The sequence below is a fragment of the Lotus japonicus genome, chromosome 6 (assembly GCF_012489685.1).
Source record: "Lotus japonicus ecotype B-129 chromosome 6, LjGifu_v1.2".
NCBI lineage: Eukaryota > Viridiplantae > Streptophyta > Magnoliopsida > Fabales > Fabaceae > Lotus > Lotus japonicus.
The window spans coordinates 62083566-62105932 of NC_080046.1; the positions used below are offsets into that span (position 1 = coordinate 62083566).

The 22367-nt window shown below is 34.3% G+C and overlaps 3 protein-coding genes and 1 long non-coding RNA gene across 4 annotated transcripts; 1 reads left to right on the plus strand and 3 right to left on the minus strand.

Moving 5' to 3' along the window:
- Window positions 1-8664: 8664 nt before the first annotated feature.
- Window positions 8665-11752, plus strand: LOC130724184 (uncharacterized). Its single transcript, XM_057575360.1, has 4 exons — window positions 8665-9918; window positions 10301-10508; window positions 11129-11258; window positions 11362-11752. The coding sequence occupies exons 1-4, from the start codon at window positions 9116-9118 to the stop codon at window positions 11643-11645; spliced, it is 1425 nt and encodes a 474-aa protein (XP_057431343.1). The 5' UTR covers window positions 8665-9115; the 3' UTR covers window positions 11646-11752.
- Window positions 11753-12933: 1181 nt separating this feature from the next.
- On the minus strand, window positions 12934-13753 carry LOC130724185 (protein DMP2-like). Its single transcript, XM_057575361.1, has one exon. The coding sequence runs from the start codon at window positions 13707-13709 to the stop codon at window positions 13098-13100; it is 612 nt and encodes a 203-aa protein (XP_057431344.1). The 5' UTR covers window positions 13710-13753; the 3' UTR covers window positions 12934-13097.
- A 2357-nt stretch (window positions 13754-16110) lies between these two features.
- On the minus strand, window positions 16111-18634 carry LOC130723668 (uncharacterized). The gene is made up of 3 exons (XR_009014323.1): window positions 18182-18634; window positions 17340-17661; window positions 16111-16641 (listed from the first exon to the last, which is right to left on the minus strand). It is a non-coding gene; the product is annotated as an uncharacterized LOC130723668 (long non-coding RNA).
- A 1360-nt stretch (window positions 18635-19994) lies between these two features.
- Window positions 19995-21071, minus strand: LOC130726774 (protein DMP2-like). The gene has a single exon (XM_057578078.1). It carries the CDS (start codon window positions 20689-20691, stop codon window positions 20131-20133), a length of 561 nt encoding a protein of 186 aa, XP_057434061.1. The 5' UTR covers window positions 20692-21071; the 3' UTR covers window positions 19995-20130.
- Between the last annotated feature and the right edge of the window lie 1296 nt (window positions 21072-22367).

A 22367-nucleotide genomic window follows, 5' to 3' on the forward strand; every position in this document is an offset into this window, starting at 1 on the left:
ATTCATCAATGAATTAAAAATATATAAAATTAAATACACATAATTTTAGAAAATATTATCATTTCAAAAAAATGACACTTTTAAAAATTTTCAAATAAAAAAAGAAAGTAATGACCTCCCTTTGCTCAATATCAAAACGCTTCACTCTTTGATTCTCTTTCTAGTTAGGGGATGGGAGCACTTCACTCTTGTACAAGGATTGGAGTGGGTTTGGTATCCTTGCAAACCAGATCCCCTTTGTTCATATATTAGATACCAATCTCAACCTCGAGGATCTGATTCGTGATGATCAATGGTACGTGGAATAGCTATATGCATCCATCTCTCACGAATGGCTCGCACGCCCTTACCAGGTGGTTCTCGTGCTAACACTGAATCGTGAGGATGTTTGGACCTAGTTGAGTAATCCAAAGGGCTGATATTTTGTAAAGGATGGGTATGCTTGGCTTCAATGCATGGATCACGAGGAGGTTGATAACCACTGGCAATGGTTGTGGAAATTGAAAATTCTAGAGAAGGTTCGCATTTTTCTTTGGGTTTCACCTTATAACTCCTTCAAGGTGAACACATATCGGTTGTGTTGCAATCTCTTGGCATCACCGGAGTGTACGAGATGCTCTGCTAATATTGAGGACTCTCTTCACTACCTCTGAGATTGTCCACATTCAAAGGAAATCTAGTTGAAATTAGGAGCCTTGCATTGGCGTGATTTTATGTAGCGAGATTTTGAGCCTCCAAATTACATAATCGAGTTTAATCTATTTGAAGCAAGGTTTAATTTGTGATAGGTGATTGTCAAGTATTTTTGATTCTCATTTTTGATTCTCCGAATAACAAAAGTGAGTCTAAATCATGAATTTTTTATTCCATTTTTACGTGGTGTTCGAATTAAATCTTTTTGTTGTTGTCCCAAGTCCAATGGATCTCGACACATAGTCTTGATATGTCTTCCATCTTTGTGTCGAGGTACCAACATGATCATTTTTTAGGTTACAAACGTATTCTTTTCCAATCAGTTTCTGAAAGTAGTTAATTAGAGATATTAAAGGAGATTGTTATGGATATTTTTGGAAAGTAGAAAGATATCTAAACCATTAATTTGGAGTAACTTAAGAGAGTTACTCTGGGAGTAACTTGATCGTTCCTCATACATTAATGACATGAAGCTCTAGTTTATTGATGGGCTTTCTCACTTTAAGCCGAAATAGAAAATAATTTTGTTTTTCAATGTTTTTTAAGAGCGACATTTTGAAATCCCACAAAATTCTTACCCATTAAATAAGCAGTAAAGGATAATTTAAAAAAAAAAATCATCCATGAATTTAAATACATATAAATGAAAATATATTAATGTTACAAATTATAATTCTTCCTAATTAAAATGACATAATAAATTTTCTATTGTAGATTAATGACCAAGAGTAATAAATCAATGAATACAATTTCATAAAAAAGAAATGTTGAAAAAAATAACATACATTCATAAAAAAAGTGACATGTTAAAAACAGTGACTGAATACTACAACACGCACAATGTTACTACCTACTACCTTTACACTAAAATTTCAGGGTACTAGTTGCTCCTTCCAAACACACGATCGATCAAACAACACTAGGAAACAAGCCCAATATCAGTCTCACATATACATCCGAGGTCACCCCTGAATAAAAAATCATAACATTTTGGATACATGATCAGTAAAAAGTGAAATATAGAAATTACTCAAAGCATCATACCCTAAAATAAGTCATTATTATATGAAAAAATACCGATGAAAGATCAAGATTTCTTCCATGAAGTTGTTCTTAGCACCATGATATGAGTTTATAACTTTTTCAACTTGATCAGGTCGAGCGCCCTGAATTAATGCCTGATTTTAGTGTGCTCGGCCTGATCAAGTGGAAAATGTTCCAAAACTCATTATCATGATGCTAAAAACAAACTTCAAGGAAGGGAGCTTGATCACTGCCTAGACCACTATTTTATCATCTTCGGTTGTTTGCTTGAACAATAAGGTGATAAATGAAAGGTCGAGAAAGAGAGAATGAGTGGAGAGGAGGGGTTTGCTCTAGTAGTGGCTGGGAAAGTATGATGAGAAAGACAATGAGGAACAGCTTATGTTGCACAGCTGAGATACAATGTGTAGGGGAATGTTTAGGTTATATAGCGGTGGTGTGAAACCCTAAATCCTCATTGGGCCTACTTCTTTAAGCCCATATTGAACGGGCTTTCAATTTTTAATGTTTTTAAAAGCACCATTTAAAAAAATGAATTTATCCCAAAATCTTTATGTCTTTAAATAGAAAGTCAAAAAGGAGAATTTAATTTAATATTTTTTAATTTTACCTTTGACCAAAAATATTGGATTTTCCCTCAAAAGCTGTCTCATTAAATAGGTGGTCAAAGGATTAAAAATTCATCAATGAATTAAAAATATATAAAATTAAATACACATAATTTTAGAAAATATTATCATTTCAAAAAAATGACACTTTTAAAAATTTTCAAACAAAAAAAGAAAGTAATGACCTCCCTTTGCTCAATATCAAAACGCTTCACTCTTTGATTCTCTTTCCAGTTAGGGGATGGGAGCACTTCACTCTTGTACAAGGATTGGAGTGGGTTTGGTATCCTTGCAAACCAGATCCCCTTTGTTCATATATTAGATACCAATCTCAACCTCGAGGATCTGATTCGTGATGATCAATGGTACGTGGAATAGCTATATGCATCCATCTCTCACGAATGGCTCGCACGCCCTTACCAGGTGGTTCTCGTGCTAACACTGAATCGTGAGGATGTTTGGACCTAGTTGAGTAATCCAAAGGGCTGCTATTTTGTAAAGGATGTGTATGCTTGGCTTCAATGCATGGATCACGAGGAGGTTGATAACCACTGGCAATGGTTGTGGAAATTGAAAATTCTAGAGAAGGTTCGCATTTTTCTTTGGGTTGCACCTTATAACTCTTTCAAGGTGAACACATATCGGTTGTGTTGCAATCTCTTGGCATCACCGGAGTGTACGAGATGCTCTGCTAATATTGAGGACTCTCTTCACTGCCTCTGAGATTGTCCACATTCAAAGGGAATCTAGTTGAAATTAGGAGCCTTGCATTGGCGTGATTTTATGTAGCGAGATTTTGAGCCTCCAAATTACATAACCGAGTTTAATCTATTTGAAGCAAGGTTTAATTTGTGATAGGTGATTGTCAAGTATTTTTGATTCTCCGAATTACAAAAGTGAGTCTAAATCATGATTTTTTTATTCTATTTTTACGTGGTGTTCGAATTAAATCTTTTTGTTGATGTCCCAAGTCCAATGGATCTCGACACATGGTCTTGATATGTCTTCCATCTTTGTGTCGAGGTACCAACATGATCCTTTTTTAGGTTACAAACGTATTCTTTTCCAATCAGTTTCCGAAAGTAGTTAATTAGAGATATTAAAGGAGATTATTATGGATATTTTTGGAAAGTAGAAAGATATCTAAACCATTAATTTGGAGTAACTTAAGAGAGTTACTCTGGGAGTAACTTGATCGTTCCTCATACATTAATGACATGAAGCTCTAGTTTATTGATGGGCTTTCTCACTTTAAGCCGAAATAGAAAATAATTTTGTTTTTCAATGTTTTTTAAGAGCGACATTTTGAAATCCCACAAAATTCTTACTCATTAAATAAGCAGTAAAGGATAATTTAAAAAAAAAAAATCATCCATGAATTTAAATACATATAAATAAAAATATATTAATGTTACAAATTATAATTCTTCCTAATTAAAATGACATAATAAATTTTCTATTGTAGATTAATGACCAAGAGTAATAAATCAATGAATACAATTTCATAAAAAAGAAATGTTGAAAAAAATAACATACATTCATAAAAAAAGTGACATGTTAAAAACAGTGACTGAATACTACAACACGCACAATGTTACTACCTACTACCTTTACACTAAAATTTCAGGGTACTAGTTGCTCCTTCCAAACACACGGTCGATCAAACAACACTAGGAAACAAGCCCAATATCAGTCTCACATATACATCCGAGGTCACCCCTGCATATAAAATCATAACATTTTGGATACATGATCAGTAAAAAGGGAGATATAGAAATTACTCAAAGCATCATACCCTAAAATAAGCCATTATTATATGAAAAAATACCGATGAAAGATCAAGATTTCTTCCATGAAGTTGTTCTTAGCACCATGATATGGGTTTATAACTTTTTCAACTTGATCAGGTCGAGCGCCCTGAATTAATGCCTGATTTTAGTGTGCTCGGCCAGATCAAGTGGAAAATGTTCCAAAACTCATTATCATGATGCTAAAAACAAACTTCAAGGAAGGGAGCTTGATCACTGCCTAGACCACTATTTTATCATCTTCGGCTGTTTGCTTGAACAATAAGGTGATAAATGAAAGGTCGAGAAAGAGAGAATGAGTGGAGAAGAGGGGTTTGCTCTAGTAGTGGCTGGGAAAGTATGATGAGAAAGACAATGAGGAACAACTTATGTTGCGCAGCTGAGATACAATGTGTAGGGGAATGTTTAGGTTATATAGCGGTGGTGTGAAACCCTAAATCCTCATTGGGCCTAGTTCTTTAAGCCCATATTGAACGGGCTTTCAATTTTCAATGTTTTTAAAAGCACCATTTAAAAAAAATGAATTTATCCCAAAATCTTTATGTCATTAAATAGAAAGTCAAAAAGGAGAATTTAATTTAATATTTTTTAATTTTACCTTTGACCAAAAATATTGGATTTTCCCTCAAAAGCTGTCTCATTAAATAGGTGGTCAAAGGATTAAAAATTAATCAATGAATTAAAAATATATAAAATTAAATACACATAATTTTAGAAAATATTATCATTTCAAAGAAATGACACTTTTATAAATTTTCAAATAAAAAAAGAAAGTAATGACCTCCCTTTGCTCAATATCAAAACGCTTCACTCTTTGATTCTCTTTCTAGTTAGGGGATGGGAGCACTTCACTCTTGTACAAGGATTGGAGTGGGTTTGGTATCCTTGCAAACCAGATCCCCTTTGTTCATATATTAGATACCAATCTCAACCTCGAGGATCTGATTCGTGATGATCAATGGTACGTGGAATAGCTATATGCATCCATCTCTCACGAATGGCTTGCACGCCCTTACCAGGTGGTTCTCGTGCTAACACTGAATCGTGAGGATGTTTGGACCTAGTTGAGTAATCCAAAGGGCTGCTATTTTGTAAAGGATGTGTATGCTTGGCTTCAATGCATGGATCACGAGGAGGTTGATAACCACTGGCAATGGTTGTGGAAATTGAAAATTCTAGAGAAGGTTCGCATTTTTCTTTGGGTTGCACCTTATAACTCTTTCAAGGTGAACACATATCGGTTGTGTTGCAATCTCTTGGCATCACCGGAGTGTACGAGATGCTCTGCTAATATTGAGGACTCTCTTCACTGCCTCTGAGATTGTCCACATTCAAAGGGAATCTAGTTGAAATTAGGAGCCTTGCATTGGCGTGATTTTATGTAGCGAGATTTTGAGCCTCCAAATTACATAACCGAGTTTAATCTATTTGAAGCACGGTTTAATTTGTGATAGGTGATTGTCAAGTATTTTTGATTCTCCGAATTACAAAAGTGAGTCTAAATCATGAATTTTTTATTCCATTTTTACGTGGTGTTCGAATTAAATCTTTTTGTTGATGTCCCAAGTCCAATGGATCTCGACACATGGTCTTGATATGTCTTTCATCTTTGTGTCGAGGTACCAACATGATCCTTTTTTAGGTTACAAACGTATTCTTTTCCAATCAGTTTCCGAAAGTAGTTAATTAGAGATATTAAAGGAGATTATTATGGATATTTTTGGAAAGTAGAAAGATATCTAAACCATTAATTTGGAGTAACTTAAGAGAGTTACTCTAGGAGTAACTTGATCCTTCCTCATACATTATTGACATGAAGCTCTAGTTTATTGATGGGCTTTCTTACTTTAAGCCGAAGTAGAAAATAATTTTGTTTTTCAATGTTTTTTAAGAGCGACATTTTGAAATCCCACAAAATTCTTACTCATTAAATAAGCAGTAAAGGATAATTTAAAAAAAAAATCATCCATGAATTCAAATACATATAAATAAAAATATATTAATGTTACAAATTATAATTCTTCCTAATTAAAATGACATAATAAATTTTCTATTGTAGATTAATGACCAAGAGTAATAAATCAATGAATACAATTTCATAAAAAAGAAATGATGAAAAAAATAACATACATTCATAAAAAAAGTGACATGTTTAAAACAATGACTGAATACTACAACACGCACAATGTTACTACCTACTACCTTTACACTAAAATTTCAGGGTACTAGTTGCTCCTTCCAAACACACGGTCGATCAAACAACACTAGGAAACAAGCCCAATATCAGTCTCACATATACATCCGAGGTCACCCCTGCATAAAAAATCATAACATTTTGGATACATGATCAGTAAAAAGGGAAATATAGAAATTACCCAAAGCATCATACCCTAAAATAAGCCATTATTATATGAAAAAATACCGATGAAAGATCAAGATTTCTTCCATGAAGTTGTTCTTAGCACCATGATATGGGTTTATAACTTTTTCAACTTGATCAGGTCGAGCGCCCTGAATTAATGCCTGATTTTAGTGTGCTCGGCCAGATCAAGTGGAAAATGTTACAAAACTCATTATCATGATGCTAAAAACAAACTTCAAGGAAGGGAGCTTGATCACTGCCTAGACCACTATTTTTTCATCTTCGGCTGTTTGCTTGAACAATAAGATGATGAATGAAAGGTCGAGAAAGAGATAATGAGTGGAGAAGAGGGGTTTGCTCTAGTAGTGGCTGGGAAAGTATGATGAGAAAGACAATGAGGAACAGCTTATGCTGCGCAGCTGAGATACAATGTGTAGGGGAATGTTAGGTTATATAACGGTGGTGTGAAACCCTAAATCCTCATTGGGCCTTACGGCCCAAATAAAATGGGCTTTTATTTTTCAATGATTTTAAAGCACCACCTTAAAACAATTATGAATTTATTCCACAATCTTTATGTCATTAAATAGGAAGTCAAAGGAGAATTTAATTTAATATAAAGTTTTTAAATTTTAACTTTGACAAAAAATATTGAATTTTCCCTTCCAGGCTTTGTCTCATTAAATAAGTGGTGTCAAAGGATTACAATTAAAAGAGTTGTCTAAATAACTCATGATAAAGTTTGAGTTAAATAACACATCATTCAATCATATTAGAGATAAGTGAGTTGGAATTTCTATATTATTTCCAACTCACTTATCTCTAATGTGATTGGATGATGAATTATGGAACCCAAACTTTATCATGAGTCATTTCGACATCTCCGAATTAAAAATGTAGAATTTTTTTTCTTCATCGAAAAAAAATAGAAAATTAAATACACATAATTGTAGAAAATATTAACATTTCTTTCACTGTAGGCGCGAGCAAGAGACAATAGGATTTTTAGGTGTACTGTAGACATTTTGATCACAAATGCAGGTCTTCCTTTTCCCTTTTCTACTGTTTCAAACAGTGTTAAGTTTTTTGTTTTTGAAAGGCACAGTGTTAAGTAATGATTTAGGAGCATTCTTATTCTTTAGATCATGTCTAACTGCCCCTCATTAACTCATTTTCTCTACCTACGCTATTGACTTCTTGTTAATTATGTGAAAAGGACACATGAGTCTTAATTTGCTCTCTAACAATCCTTGGAAGGGTTCCAAATGGCAGTGGTAGACAGCTGCATGTACAAATTTATTAAGACTTAAAAGAGACTATTAACATTTTTATTTTTCTTCAGAATCTATTATAATCTCATAAGCTATTTTCAGAAATTCATCTCCAGAATTTTTTTTGACTTTAGAATCAGTTGAATTTTTTTCCCAAAACATGCTATATGTGAACTTTATCATTTTTAAAGTGTGACCGATCTAATGTTTATATGATAATAATAATAATAGTTCACAGCAGATGTCAAGACAAATGGACAACTTTTGTTTAGACATAACTAAGAACTTTATAATAAATCAAATGAAGCTAAGATTTGTACACTCTCACATATCATATTAAAAATGTAAATCTGCATCAGCCTACGCAGTGGCTTTTATATAAGTCAAAGATGACTGCAAATCACGGGATGCACCAAGACTCATAACAAAAACAATTAACTGATTGACAGAGTCTTGATGCATGTCTGAGGCTGTGGCTTACACTGGCTGACCCTACTTAAAATAATGTTGCTAAATTATGCAAACTTTTATAATATAAAGTGGGCCCATCGATGGTGTACTATCTGTTTAGCGGTCAGTTTAAAATAACATTTAACATCTCCTAAAGCAGAATCAAGATATCTAATACATATATAACTAATGAAATACACTTGTTCGGACGAAATGTTAATTTTTACATTCATAGTGTATTAGGGTTGTTATGTATGAAAGAGGTGGAAATAGTCGCAACACTTAACAACGTTCACTTTTTTGGGGTTTTATACTAACACGAAGAGAAAATGTAAAGTGTTTTATGAAGATAAAAAAATGCTAAAAAGTTGTGTGTCTGAGTTTTCCTCACTATTTAGTGGTTTACACGTATTTAGATTGTCATATATGAAACTTCTTCTACTATTGATTCTAAAACTATAATCAATTCTAGGGGAAGGTCCTATGAGTGAGTAGCTTCTGATTTCTCAGATCTGATAAACTAATCCAAACCTTTAAATCTAGTTGTTCTTGCTAATTATTTATCAATATTGGAACTGGACTTCTGTTGTTTTGTCTACCCTTGTTGGCGGCAGTTGGATTTGTTCTCTTGTGTTGGAAAAGAAGCTCAACAACATGTTACAATTGTCAACTCTTCTGACTCTTTCTATCTCCACTCATTGGAGCAGTTAGAACCAAACTGTCTCCATTTTCTTCCATATATTGACTCGTTTCACTTCTGCAAGATGTGCCACAAATTTTGATGCTTAAAATTGAAAAACAGCATGAACTTCTCATGAAATCATAAACACTGAGCTTTTAGTTTCTTTCCCATTAACCAGTTTTGGTTTATCAATCAAAATGCTGAGTGTGATTAGAAGGAAACTCAGGAACCTTTATTCAAGGATACTGTGGATACTACTGAAGCGCCCAAGGTCTAAAGTTGTTATCAAAAGGTTTAGAAAATTGAAATGTAAGGGTCACTCTAGAGCAGAATTGTGTGACAACAAAACAAAAACTCACTCAAATGGCCACTTAGTTGAGTCTGAATCTAGAAGGCCTATTCGGATTGCATCATTCAATGTTGCCATGTTTTCCCTTGCACCTGCTGTTTCAGAATTTGATGATTTGATCATCTCCAATAACAAGAGTTCTGTGAAGGATGATTTTCCCAAGAGTATACTAAAGCAATCACCATTGCATGCTTCTCTGAATCCTAAGGCTCAGAATCATTCTGATTCCAAGATTCTTCCAAGGTCAAATTTGAAGGTTTCAATTAATCTTCCTGATAATGAGATTTCATTGTCAAACAGTGCTTCTGAGAAAATTACTGGCAGTGCTTCTGGGAGGCATCAAGTCCCAGCAAGGTCTCCTGTGTGTTTTCCTTTCATGATGAATTTTTGTGAGGGCATTGAGAAATTCTCCTCAAGCAGCAGAAGCATTTTGGAAGTTCTGAGGGAGATTGATGCTGATGTGGTGGCCTTGCAGGATGTGAAGGCAGAGGAAGAGAAGAGCATGAAGCCTCTTTCTGATTTGGCAGGTGCCTTGGGGATGAAGTATGTGTTTGCTGAGAGCTGGGCTCCAGAATATGGAAATGCTATATTATCCAAATGGCCTATTAAGAGGTGGAAAGTTCAGAAGATTGCTGATGATGACGATTTCAGGTTCCTTCTTCCTCCCATATATTTCCATTGAAAATTTGCCACTTTCCATTTTTCATTAAAAGAGCAGTTAGTTAAAAAAAATTGTGACCAACAAGCGCATAGATCAATTGACAAAGGGTTGTATTAGGTTAAGGATCAATTGATACTAGGTAGGGGGAGTTAGACATCCAAAGAGTACCACTATTTGGATCAATTGATACTAGGTAGGGGGAGTTAGATATCCAAATAGTGCGGACACCTCGCTTTTTTTTTTTTTTCTGTATTTTGCCTCTTCTTATCACATATTATATTCATTACGTCTCTTTGTTCTATTCCTTTCTCACTCTGGCTGTCTTAAATGCGGATGCCTACTAATCGTTTTAATTGTTTATGTGTGTTGCAGGAATGTTTTGAAGGCCACAATTGATGTACCTTGGGCAGGAGAGATAAATTTCCACTCTACTCAACTTGACCATTTAGATGAGCATTGGAGAATGAAGCAGGTAAATGCAATAATTCGTTCCAATGACCCTCCTCACATTTTGGCAGGAGGCCTAAACTCTCTATATGGACCAGATTACTCATCAGAGAGATGGAAAGACATTGTCAGGGTAATTTTCTCACAACTATTTACATAAATTATATACTGTAGGGGATTCAAGCACCTCGATTGCACGGAGTATTAGAGCGAGAAATCACAGATAAAGCACACAGCATCTTTGGTCACGCAGTTGTATTACTTGTGGCATGAAGCATGTGGTACCAAGTACAACTTTTAAGGTTACATTGTTATCCTATTTATAGTGGATTCTATTGATCTCTATTTTACAATAAAATCCTAATAAATCCTATAACAATACCTTAAAACCTTTTACAATCCACATTAAATCAAATCCTAATAAACTAAAGATTTTAGCCCAAAATATAATGAGCCAAATCTCAACATATACTCTGGAAAATTTTAATTGAGTTTATCTTATAGTTTATTCTCACCTAGTTACGAAATTTTTTGAGCATATTATCACAAACTCCTCAAATTAGCTAATACAAAAGCACTTATATATTCTTCTAACCTATTTTGAGATTATTTGAATAAGCTTCTCAAACTAACTTACACTTATTGTTATAATCAGTTAATTAAGTTGTTTATTCAAATGCATCCTAAATTCATTGTTTTCCATTTCCTGTAGGCCATTATCACCCATGAGTATATGTTTTTTGTTGTATGTAGTATTATGAGAAACTAGGAAAACCAAAGCCAATGACAGAAGTGATGAACTTCATGAGATCAAAAGCCTATGAAGATGCAAAGGATTATGCAGGAGAATGTGAGCCCATTGTCATCATAGCCAAAGGCCAAAGTATCTTCTCTTACCATTAATTAAATTTCCTCCCTGCTAATTGAATTTACTAGCTTAAATGATTATGTAATTGTTCAAAATTCTGATGTGAATGCTTAAATAGATGTGCAGGGGACATGTAAGTATGGCACAAGGGTGGATTACATTTTGGGTTCCCCAAACTCACCATACAAATTTGTTCCAGGGTCTTACTCCGTGGTTTCTTCTAAAGGCACTTCTGATCACCACATAGTGAAGGTAGACATCATGAAAGTAAACACATCTGCTCAGAAAAATGTCATGAAACAATGCAGGAAACTAAAGAGGAAGGTAGTGAGAATAACACCACCTTGTTCTGCAACAGGTGTATGGGAATCAAACCCACCTCCCAAACTACTTGTGTCATAGTAAATCTTGATTGATAGAAGCAATTATATATGATACATTTTGTTAAGCATTGTATTTGAAGAAAAGTTACAAAGTTATATAATTCAATTCAGGTTGAGATTATTGTATATTCATACCTTTTACCTTCACTTATTTTCATTTGTTTGATTAATATTAGCACAACATAATACTAATAAGGACAATAATAAGTAAAATCTTTGAATTTCATTTCAAATTGGGTTGTTGAGGTGAGCTTGAAGCCCAATCCCTAAAAAGTTAGTCTCACACCCCTTAAATTCGCTTAAGTCAGTTATACCTACATCATTTTTCAAATTTCAACCATTTATTACAATGTAATGTCTTCTTCTTCCTTCTCCTCCTCCATGATGTCACGTTTAGTGGAACAAGGCGAAGAAAGACAAGACGGAGGCACCAACAATGGAGCCAACAACGGTAGCTGAGGCGCTGCTGGGGGCCGGGGCAGGAGCCTCAGTCTGAGCCAATGCCGCGCTCATGGAGGCAGCGGCGACAATGAGAACAGCGCAGGTCATCTTCTTCATGTCCATGATGAATGAAATGTGACTTGTTTGTTGGAGACCCGCAGCAGTTGCTGAGAAAACAAAGTTTTTTTTCTTTATTTTCTCTTGTTGGTTGCAGGTCTAAGCTACAATGAGGGCATTTGCATGGGATTTATAGGATCTGGCTTAGAGTTATTCTAGGAAAACTCCACTTTTTTTGGTTGTGAAATGGTCTAATTGTATGGTTCTGCAGAGTTTCAGGGTTTGATTCATTGATTCTCAACCTCTTGCTGTGTGTAGACACATTGTAATTACTAGTCTAATTGGCACATGCACAAATTGGGATTTTTATTAGAAAGTTGGCTTCTAAACATGTATAATATTTACTAAATATTTTTTGGAATGTAACAATGTTATGATCGAATAGTTTTTCCTTTTTTTCCTTTCCTCATTCCTATAATTTTTACTTATTATGGGTATCTCTAATTTAATATTAAAATAAAAAATTATAGTACAAACTTCTAATGAAAAATGTTTCTACGTCCTCGTAGGATAGCTAAGTGGTAGAAGCTGGGGGACATGAGTTAGGTAGGGGAGGTTTAGAGATCGATTCTTAGCGGCGGCAATTTATCTTTCCGATATAAAAAAAAAAGAAAAATGTTACTACTTATACATTGTCATAAAAAAATACATATGACATAAAATGAACATAGACGATACAGATGTAGCCAAAACTATATGGACACAACATTACTCAAGTCATAATCATATATATGCACCAAAACAAATCATAACCAAGTATATCAAAATAGACTAGTTTTTATAGATATTTATATAAATTCAACATTTTTTCTGATAAACAATACATGCAAACATTATAACAAAGTTGCCAAACCAAACAAACCCCAAACAGAGCTAGTTGTTGTTTTTAACTTTTGATCAAACATCAAAGAGGTTATTTCTTCTGATCAGAATTTTCAGAGGTGTCATTAGAATCAATGCTGGTAGGATATCCAATTCCATGGCGATTACTAGGGAACATCATGAACACAACACCAGCAACTGCGCCAATAACCGGAGGCAGAACCTGCATCAAAACCTTCCCAAAAGACTCAAACTCAGGGTAGAAGCAACGAACAATGTTGGTATCAAGAAGTCCCAACACAGCAAACACAATCAAAGAAAAGAAACCATGCACGAAGTCACCAAACCGGAGCTTGTACGCCGAGAGGTTAACATTTTCCGACGCCGGAGATGGCCAGAGACCCTTGGTGGTGACGACGGCGTAGTGCCTCTTACCATCACTTCCGGTGTAGCTGTCGGTGAAGGAAGAGAAGACGCAGCTGAAGCCACAGACAATGAGGAGAATGGCGCTGAGGTACTTGTTGACGGTGTGGCAGTGTCCGTTGTTGGTGAAAACAGGGCTGAGGAAGAGGAACAAGAAGACGGTGCCGGTTGGGAGGAGCTTGATGAGGCTTCCAACTCCTGAGAGTGTCTTGGATGACATGGTTGAATTCTTGGTGGTGTTTCTGTTGGAGATTAAGGATAACATGCTGTTTTCATTCATTGTTTGCTCTGCTTTAATTTCTTTGTTCTTGCTCTGAGTTTCTTTGGGTGGTGGTGAATTTATAGAAACATAGGAGGGGTGTTAACTGTTAATTACTTCCTTCTACGCAACATGAAATGGGTGTTTAGTGATGTTGCATGTCTTGCTTCTGAGTTTGGAAAGAGCAAGTGAGATCACCTTTAACTGATTGCTAATTCTAGGACAAGTTTTGGGGTTTTATATATCTATGTCTTGTACTTCAATTTTTTTTTTCTTTATTAAGATATTCTCAAGGCAAAGCCAATATTAATCTCTCGTTCTACTATTGCGGCACACTCAATTTTCTCATTTACAATAGTTAAATTCAAACCCTGTACCACTTGCTTAAAGGACGAAGTGTTGAATTACTGCGTCAAAATACTTAATTAGTCTATATTGATTACTTCAATTTGATTTTTAATTTCAAAATTATTTATATTATTCAAAAGAAAATTCTAATATTTGTTGTACATAACTTAGGTTCTGATCCCAGATTAAACACATTTGTAACATACAAATGCATGAGTTTTTAACCACCATAAATTGTTGTGTTTTAAAAAATTGTACGTAAAAGTACATACACACATTTTGTGCTGGTTTGAAATTGTCACAATTGTTTCACATTTAAAAAAACACAACTGGTTGTGGCAGTTACAAATATGTATCTCACAAAATTTCAAATCAATGGTTAGATGTAAAACTAATGGGAAAACAAATCGCATCCAAATGGTCAATATTTGTGTTAGCATGCGTGTGTGATATGAAGGATCTTGTATATACCGAAAAAGATTCAATGTAACATGAATAAACAAGGAAAGCACGAAATGAATCCATCCATTCTATCTTCATGAAATTTGTATGCTAACCCATGTATATCTCACTCTGAGTAACGTGGAAGCTATAGCCTATAAAGATTGAGTGTGAAAATACATATGATCACATGTACAAAGTACAATAATTTCACTTCCTTTATGTTTCATTTTTCTCTCGTTACAGTACATCATACATTACGCTATCTCTTTTTTCTATTATCTTTCCTCGCCCATGTCATGTGTATATTAATCTCTTTTTCGTTTATAAAACATGCACCTTTAATTTAAACGTGACTTTCTTGTGATCGAGTAGGAAATGTACTAAAATGATGAAAAGTTATTGTGGCGTTCCAGAATATATATACGATGGCTTTATATATTAAAATAGCTGCTAAAAAGGTGAGATCGATGCTGGATAGTAGGTAGGAGAAAGTTAAAATGCTAATTAATTATTAGCAAAAATTCATTAATTTAAAATTTAAAAATATAAAGTTTGTTGGTTTATTTTCTTTGATTGTAATTAAAATAGTATGATGGAGAGGTTATACCTCCAGTGTGAATTGGGCCAAGGGTTTAAGTATAGGGATGGTAAAATGAATTGGATTTACTAGGATTGTACCCGTGCGATGCACGGAGCAACAATTCTACAATTTGTTAAAATATGAATTTATATATTTTTACAGAAAAATATGAATTTATTAAAATATGAGTTAATTATTTTTCCAATATGTACTACTATTTATTAAATTAAATTAAATTAAGTTATTTAGATATTGGACTCATTTTAATTGTTCTATTCATCACTAAATAAATTATCATTATATATATATAAATAAAGTATGTACGTATGAAAAAAAATGTTTTTATCTGAAAATTGTAGGAATAAATATTATCATTAGATCTAATCATGAATGCTGATGAATAAAAAAACTTAATCATAACATAACAACTTGAAAATATAATATAACTTTTTTAAAATGTAACATGACTTACTTTTTTTATCATGATTATTCATAATTAAATATAATGGGCATAATACTTTGATGATTTGTTCATGGCTGTTGGGCTGTGAGGATATTTTAGGGAAAAAATATTCCATGTGTAGATAATAAAGTATAACTGTGATAAATTACTCATTAAATGGTTATTAAGAGGAAGAGGAATAGTTCCACCTTCCTCTGTATTCACCATTAAGGCATTAACCGTTTAGGCATTCCAACCTCCATTGGGCTCGGGTAGAAAAAAAATCATAGGCAAGCCCAAATTTGATGAAGAAAACAAAATGCATTGATAATTAGTAAAAGTAGTTTTGAAAAACTTTGCAAATTAGGTGTTGTACACGGGTATTTATTTCTTATTTATAAGAAAGATAAAGGGAATGTATGAGACTTACATATTGCAATACATAACAAACCAATTGTAACATAGATTGATGATCAAGAAGGCATGTGTTGTAAACTATGCACGCTGTTGTTCTTCAAAATTATAATTATTCTTTCACCATTAACTTTGATATTAAATATTATAATTTTTTTTTTAAATCACCAAAGCATGAGAGAAAATGATAGTAATGAAAGAAAGAAATAATGTTGGAATATAAATATAGAATCAATAAAGAATGAAATCTTTTTACAGCAGTAGAAAGTGAGACGATTCCATGCTTGGACATAACCCTTGCACTTGCTAACATTGCTAAAAATTAGTTGAGGCATAACCCTTCTAACTATTTTTGAGATATCTTCCATGAATCTTCTTCAGCATGTTGCCATTTTATCTCTGGAAATATTCATCAGCTTATTTACAAAGGTCATAAGGGGGTTGCGACTTGTATCTGTTGTCTAAAATCATAGCAGCAACAACTTCTACAACCTTCTTCAGATCGATCAAATTGCACACTGAACTGATCAGTCCTGCTTGTACCACTTCCAGCGGCCCAGCCAACCTCTGTGCCGTTTGGTTACTCCTAGCTGCCTTCATCACAATCCCAATTATCATTCACCACCATGTGTCAACCTCTTAATGATTTCCAACTTCAGCATCATTTCATTCATTTGTGTTTCCATTATTAAAATGTTTCTAACACGTACCCATTAATTAAGGATCTGCAAATGTCAGTTGTATTATATTTAGAGATTCTGCCTAATCAGCCTAGAGAATAGATAAAGGAAGTCAAGTGCAAGTTCTAGCAAAAAGCTGCTGCTTAATTTCAACCACATCATGTGAGGTTGATTCCAAGAAGTATAAATAGACAACTTAGCTTTTTTATCAAGAGATGGCTTATAGAATGAGTAAAATTCATGTCCTTAGAAGCAAGATAGAATGACCACGCCTTTATATCTCAATAATTATAGACAAGTAAATTCACACCATAATCATTGTCTATAAGCTTAGTCCTATTCATACATTCCAATTTAATGGATCAAACTAATTCTTTAGCACAGTCGACCACGCCTTTCTATCTCAATAATTATAGACAAGTAAATTCACACCATAATCATTGTCTATAAGCTTAGTCCAATTCATACATTAACTAATTCACACACACACACACATAAAGGCATAAGATATGCCAATGATCTTGAAGAGCTAGAGCATTACCACTGCCCAGATCTTAAAGATGATTTTTTTTTATTGAAAACGATTATCATAATAAAAGATCATGAAAGGTAAGACTTTGGCTAAAATGCAAGGTCTCAATATTCAAACATCAAGAATTGTTTTGATTTCTCAATCATATGATAATCAGTTTTACTTCATGGTTCAACAGCTAAACAACTATAAAATTTTACACAAAACATACCTGTTCTTATTCACAGCAAGGTTGAAGAGAGCAATTTCTCCAATTTCCTGAGCCACCAAATTTCCTTCATGCACAGCTGATTATAAAACTGCAAAGGGGCTTCAACAAACTCTTAGCTCCCATAAAAATCTTGGCTTCTACATCATCCCTCAGCAACAGCCTTTACTATTCCACCATTTCACATTTCATCTTCCAATTGTTCCCCTTAGTCAAGACTTTTAGAAAACTAAAATACTACTCAGTATCTTCCTCTTGTGCAGACCTTCGCAATGGTTGAGAAACAACAACTTATACAAATCCCATGAAGCAATTGCAGCCATTCCTGAAAAGATTTGGAAGAATTCCCAAGAAACAGGGTAAATCGTGTGAAAAAGCATGAAGAAAATAAAGTAGTGGAAGAAAATTGGACGGCCCAATATCTGCTTTGCACGGTCTAAAGAATTAATGGAATTTGCACTACTCCATGGTAATTAAAGCCAAATACAAGACAGCAAGTGAAACACCCAATTTCCATCCATATAAAATCAAAGAGCAGGATCTTTGATGAGAAAGATTTATAAAAGAAAAAAAAAAAGAATAGCTAGCTATAAAAGCATATGCTGCAAGGGGAAAACTAAAACTCATAACAACGCCTTTCATGTTCACCAAAAGAACCATTTACAATCAAATTATAAACTTCAATCATCATCAAAACAATATATAAAGATCTAATTACTTGTTCTGCTGCAAATATCTTGAAGCCAAGTAAAGCAAGGAAACAAAAATAGGAAGGCACTGAAACATTATAGTCAGTTTTAGCTTTAAAACAACCACACCAAAAGCTTTTCAAGAGCATGACTAACCATTTATAGGATTAAAAATCCGCACACATCTTCTTGGTTTACTGGCTTTGAATACACACCATACCTTTCCTTCATGCCATCATTCAATCAGACATCAATAGAAAAATAGCATAAAAAACTTGGCATCACATTGCAATTATTTAGATGCTATAAAAACTCATTCACTGCGATACACTCCCAAATTCATTCACTGGACTCAATGGTTCATTCACTGACAAATTTCCCAAGGACAGAGCTTCTTTATGGGATTCACATGCCCACTCATATCTCCCATTCAGATCAATACAACAAAATCACAACAACAGAAATCAAAGTAAAAGAAAGGGAAGGAACTGGATTGACAACACAAGATGAACATCAAGGCACACAATGGTTCAATTTATAGAAAATAATTGGGCGTGACCCAAATCAAATCAGAAAAGCTGTAAAGGAATTAGATGGGAAGGTAGGGTGTAGGCGAACAACCTGTAAAGGAGAAGCCACAGCTGTTTCCGAAAAGTTGATGGAGGTTGAAAGTACCATCGTTTGAGAAAAGGGAAAATAGAGGATAGAGGACAGATGAGGGTTGCAGCATCAAACCTAGCAAGAGGAAGTACGGGAGTAGCCAATACAACTGTGAATGAGGCAACTGGAACACTAGCCGGCATCCTCTCAAGGGTAAAAAAATTTGAGAGTGTCAAGTTTTACCATCTCACCATTAATTTTTGTCTAGATAATAAATGAAAAATAAAATAAAATAAAATTAATGGTGAGATGATGAAACTTGACACTCTTAAATTTTTTTACACATGAGAGGATCCAAACCACTGGAACACACAGAATGGGTGTAGGCGTCGTAGAGGTGATTGCGACCGTATTTCACGGGAAAAGGCCGGCACAGTTCGTATGTCCTAACCCTAGGTGAAGAAGTGAGGACAAAAAAATGAAATAGGCCCAAATGCAACAGAAGTGAGGAAAAAAAAAATTGTGCACTATGAACAGTGAAATTGCACCTTGCATTTTAAGTTAGTAGATTTTGACTCATCCCGCATAAACCTCAAGAAGCGGTTTGCCAATGGGGCGAGTTGACCAGTCAAATTGGTTTTTTAATTTTTACAATTTACTATTTTAAATACATTTTAAAGATATTTTATGCGGGTTAATTTATCTATAAGAATGGAGATATTTTTTTCTTCTTTTAAACCATAATTAATTAGAATGAAGACTCAGTACGTCTGGATGGTGCGAGGTATGCTTCGGATGAAGCGTCCAAGATAACCCACCTCCACCATTTACATTATAATATTAATTTCAAAGTTAAGACATATATATGATGTGCAGGACAATTTTTTCTTCACTTAATCAAATATAACTAAATAGTCAAATTCAATTTGAGTGTTCCATGACAAAAACAAAAGTTGATCTTTTCAAACACTTCAATCATTGACAAATGACTATCATTTTATATATCTTCCTATGTAACAAAAACAAAGTTATCCTTTTCATTTTTAACCTTGAGTTTTTGTCTATATCAGTAGCTACGTACACACATGTTCCAAAATTATTATAGTTTAAAGGTTATTCACAATATTTAAGAGTTTATTAATTGATGTTATATAAAAGAGAGAAAATGAAAATCATTGGTCAACTAATCGGTGAGAATTGTAATTGTGAAAGTAAGAGATAATACTTGGGAGATATAATATTAACCGAGGACATGAATGGAAGAGAATGGATTAAAGTGTTTTGGATATGTAAAACATCAATTATTTTGAACAAAATAAAAAGCTAAGACTAAAATTTTTTAAAGAAAAACTACATACTTGAAGATGAATTTGTAGGAAATATAATTCATTTTTACAATTAACAATACACATGTAAACATCATAAGAGAGTTGACAAATCAAGCACACACAACCTAAACAGAAAGTTATTGTTTGTATCAAACATCAAAGATGTTAATTATTGACTTATTTCTTCTGAGAATTTTCGGAGGTATCATTTGAATCAGTGCTTGTGGGGTATCCAATTCCATGGCGAGTACCAGGGAATATCATGAAAACCGCACTAGCAATTGCACCAATAACCGGAGGCACCACCTGCAGCAGAACCTTCTCAGAGGATTCAAACTCCGGGTAGAAGCAGCGAACAATGTTGATGTCAAGAAGCCCCAACACAGCAAACACAATCAACGAAATGAAACCATGCACGAAGTCACCGAACCGGAGCTTGTACTTGGACAAGTCAATGTTCCCCGACGCCGGAGATGGCCAGATACCCTTGGCGGTGACGATGCCATAGTGCCTATGGCCATCACTTCCGGTGTAGCTGTCGGTGAAGGAAGAGAACACGCAGTTGAAGCCGCAGACAACGAGGAGAATGCTGCTGAGGTACTTGTTGACGGTGTTGCAGTGTCCGGTGTTGGTCACGATGGGGCTGAGGAACTGGAAAAGGAAGACCGTGCCGGTTGGGAGGAGCTTGATGAGGCTCCCAACTCCGGAGAACGTCTTTTTTGCTATGGTACTACTCATTATGTTTTCACTTTTTCTCCGGGGAACTCAGGCTAGACTTAACTCTATCTCACAAACTAACGTGTATATAAAGACTAGCTATTTCAGCTATATATTTGTAGTTGTGAGACTTCTAGCACTTTCTTCTCTTAACTACTCGCTCTTTATTTTCTTTTTGAGTTTCTTTGTGTGGAGCTATAGACTATAGTGGTTTTTATAGAAGGAGAGGAGGGGTGGTCTAATGTTACTTACTTCTACGCAAAATGGAATTGGGTATAGTGATGTAGTCTTGCTTCTACTTTTGGAAAGACTGTGTGCGAGCTTTAATTCTAATTCAAGCTTTCTATGGGTGATCCAGGGTTAAGGTTTTATCTCGATCCTTAAGGTACTATTAATTGTTATGTTTATGCTTCTCTCACTACAAGTCGTGTGGGATAACCCAAGTTGATGATGTTAATTATTTGCCCATGCTGACCCGGTATATACATACATGTTTCAGTTTCATTACATTATATTATGACGAGTATCTTTTTAATTTCTATATGCTAATGAATGTTATCATTTATTTTTATTCATCCATATGTTATAGAATAAAAGAGATGAGCTCTGCTGGTATTATATAAAATTGATTGTATTTAATGTTAACTAGGAGGCCTTATTTTGAATGGTTCCAACATTTATAAAATAATAATGTTTGATATGAACACTTATTTTAGGTTTAGACACCCAAATAGAGAAGAAATGAAAAGAAAGAGAAAAGAGATGAGTTAAACACGTACTATATGATGGGATGTGCATGATAGAAAAAACAAAAATAAGAGAAAAATTAGGTGTATGTAATGTGTATTAGTTGGTGATCTATAAAACAAGATTTGTTACTATTGGTGGTTTATGAATAAAGATCGTAACTTTTTTCCTTAATTAATTTACGTGTACTTAAGTATTACAATGTTACTATCAATTAGGCATGGCCGCATAGCTTTAGTTAAATTCTTAGGGCAACTTATATGAGGTTAATAATTAAAATATGCAAGCATAGTTGACTAGTTAATTAACGCCATTAATTCCTTGTATGAGGAGTTTTTATTGTTTTGGGAAAAGTTATGTCTCAGATTAAATTGAGCAAGAGTTTGATCATTCACAATTTCCTTGACGCTGCAAACATGTAACTTCTAGACAAACCAAGTGTGGAAGTAAAGATACATTATTTGAATGCTAGCTGTTACATCAAATTAAGATCGAGTCATATTTTCAATTCGATCTTCCTGCAAATGAATGCTTGGTGTGGTACTGTGGTGTCAAGGATTGCTGGTCATCACCACCATCAATCTCTGTTCATCATTGAATTCTTGAGTTTCTTCTATACCCTGGAAATTTTGATTTAATTTTGGTGGGTAGGTTTTGGCTGGTTGGTCTAGATTGGAATGTTAGGAATCCAGTTGCAAGATGATAAAACCAGGGACATGGCCATCTTCAATGACTATTGTGAGGCCCAAAAGAACCCATTTGGTTAAATGACTACTTATGATTCTTTGACAAAAAAAAATGATATTTACCACAGTTAAATTTATGTTCCCAGATACTCGGTTCTAGAGTATTCCATGAAGAAAGATGTTGTCATTTGTATAGCTCTCCTAAGTCGTTTTGTTTGGTTGGATGGAAGGAAAGTGGGAAGGAAAGAAAAACATGGAAACCGA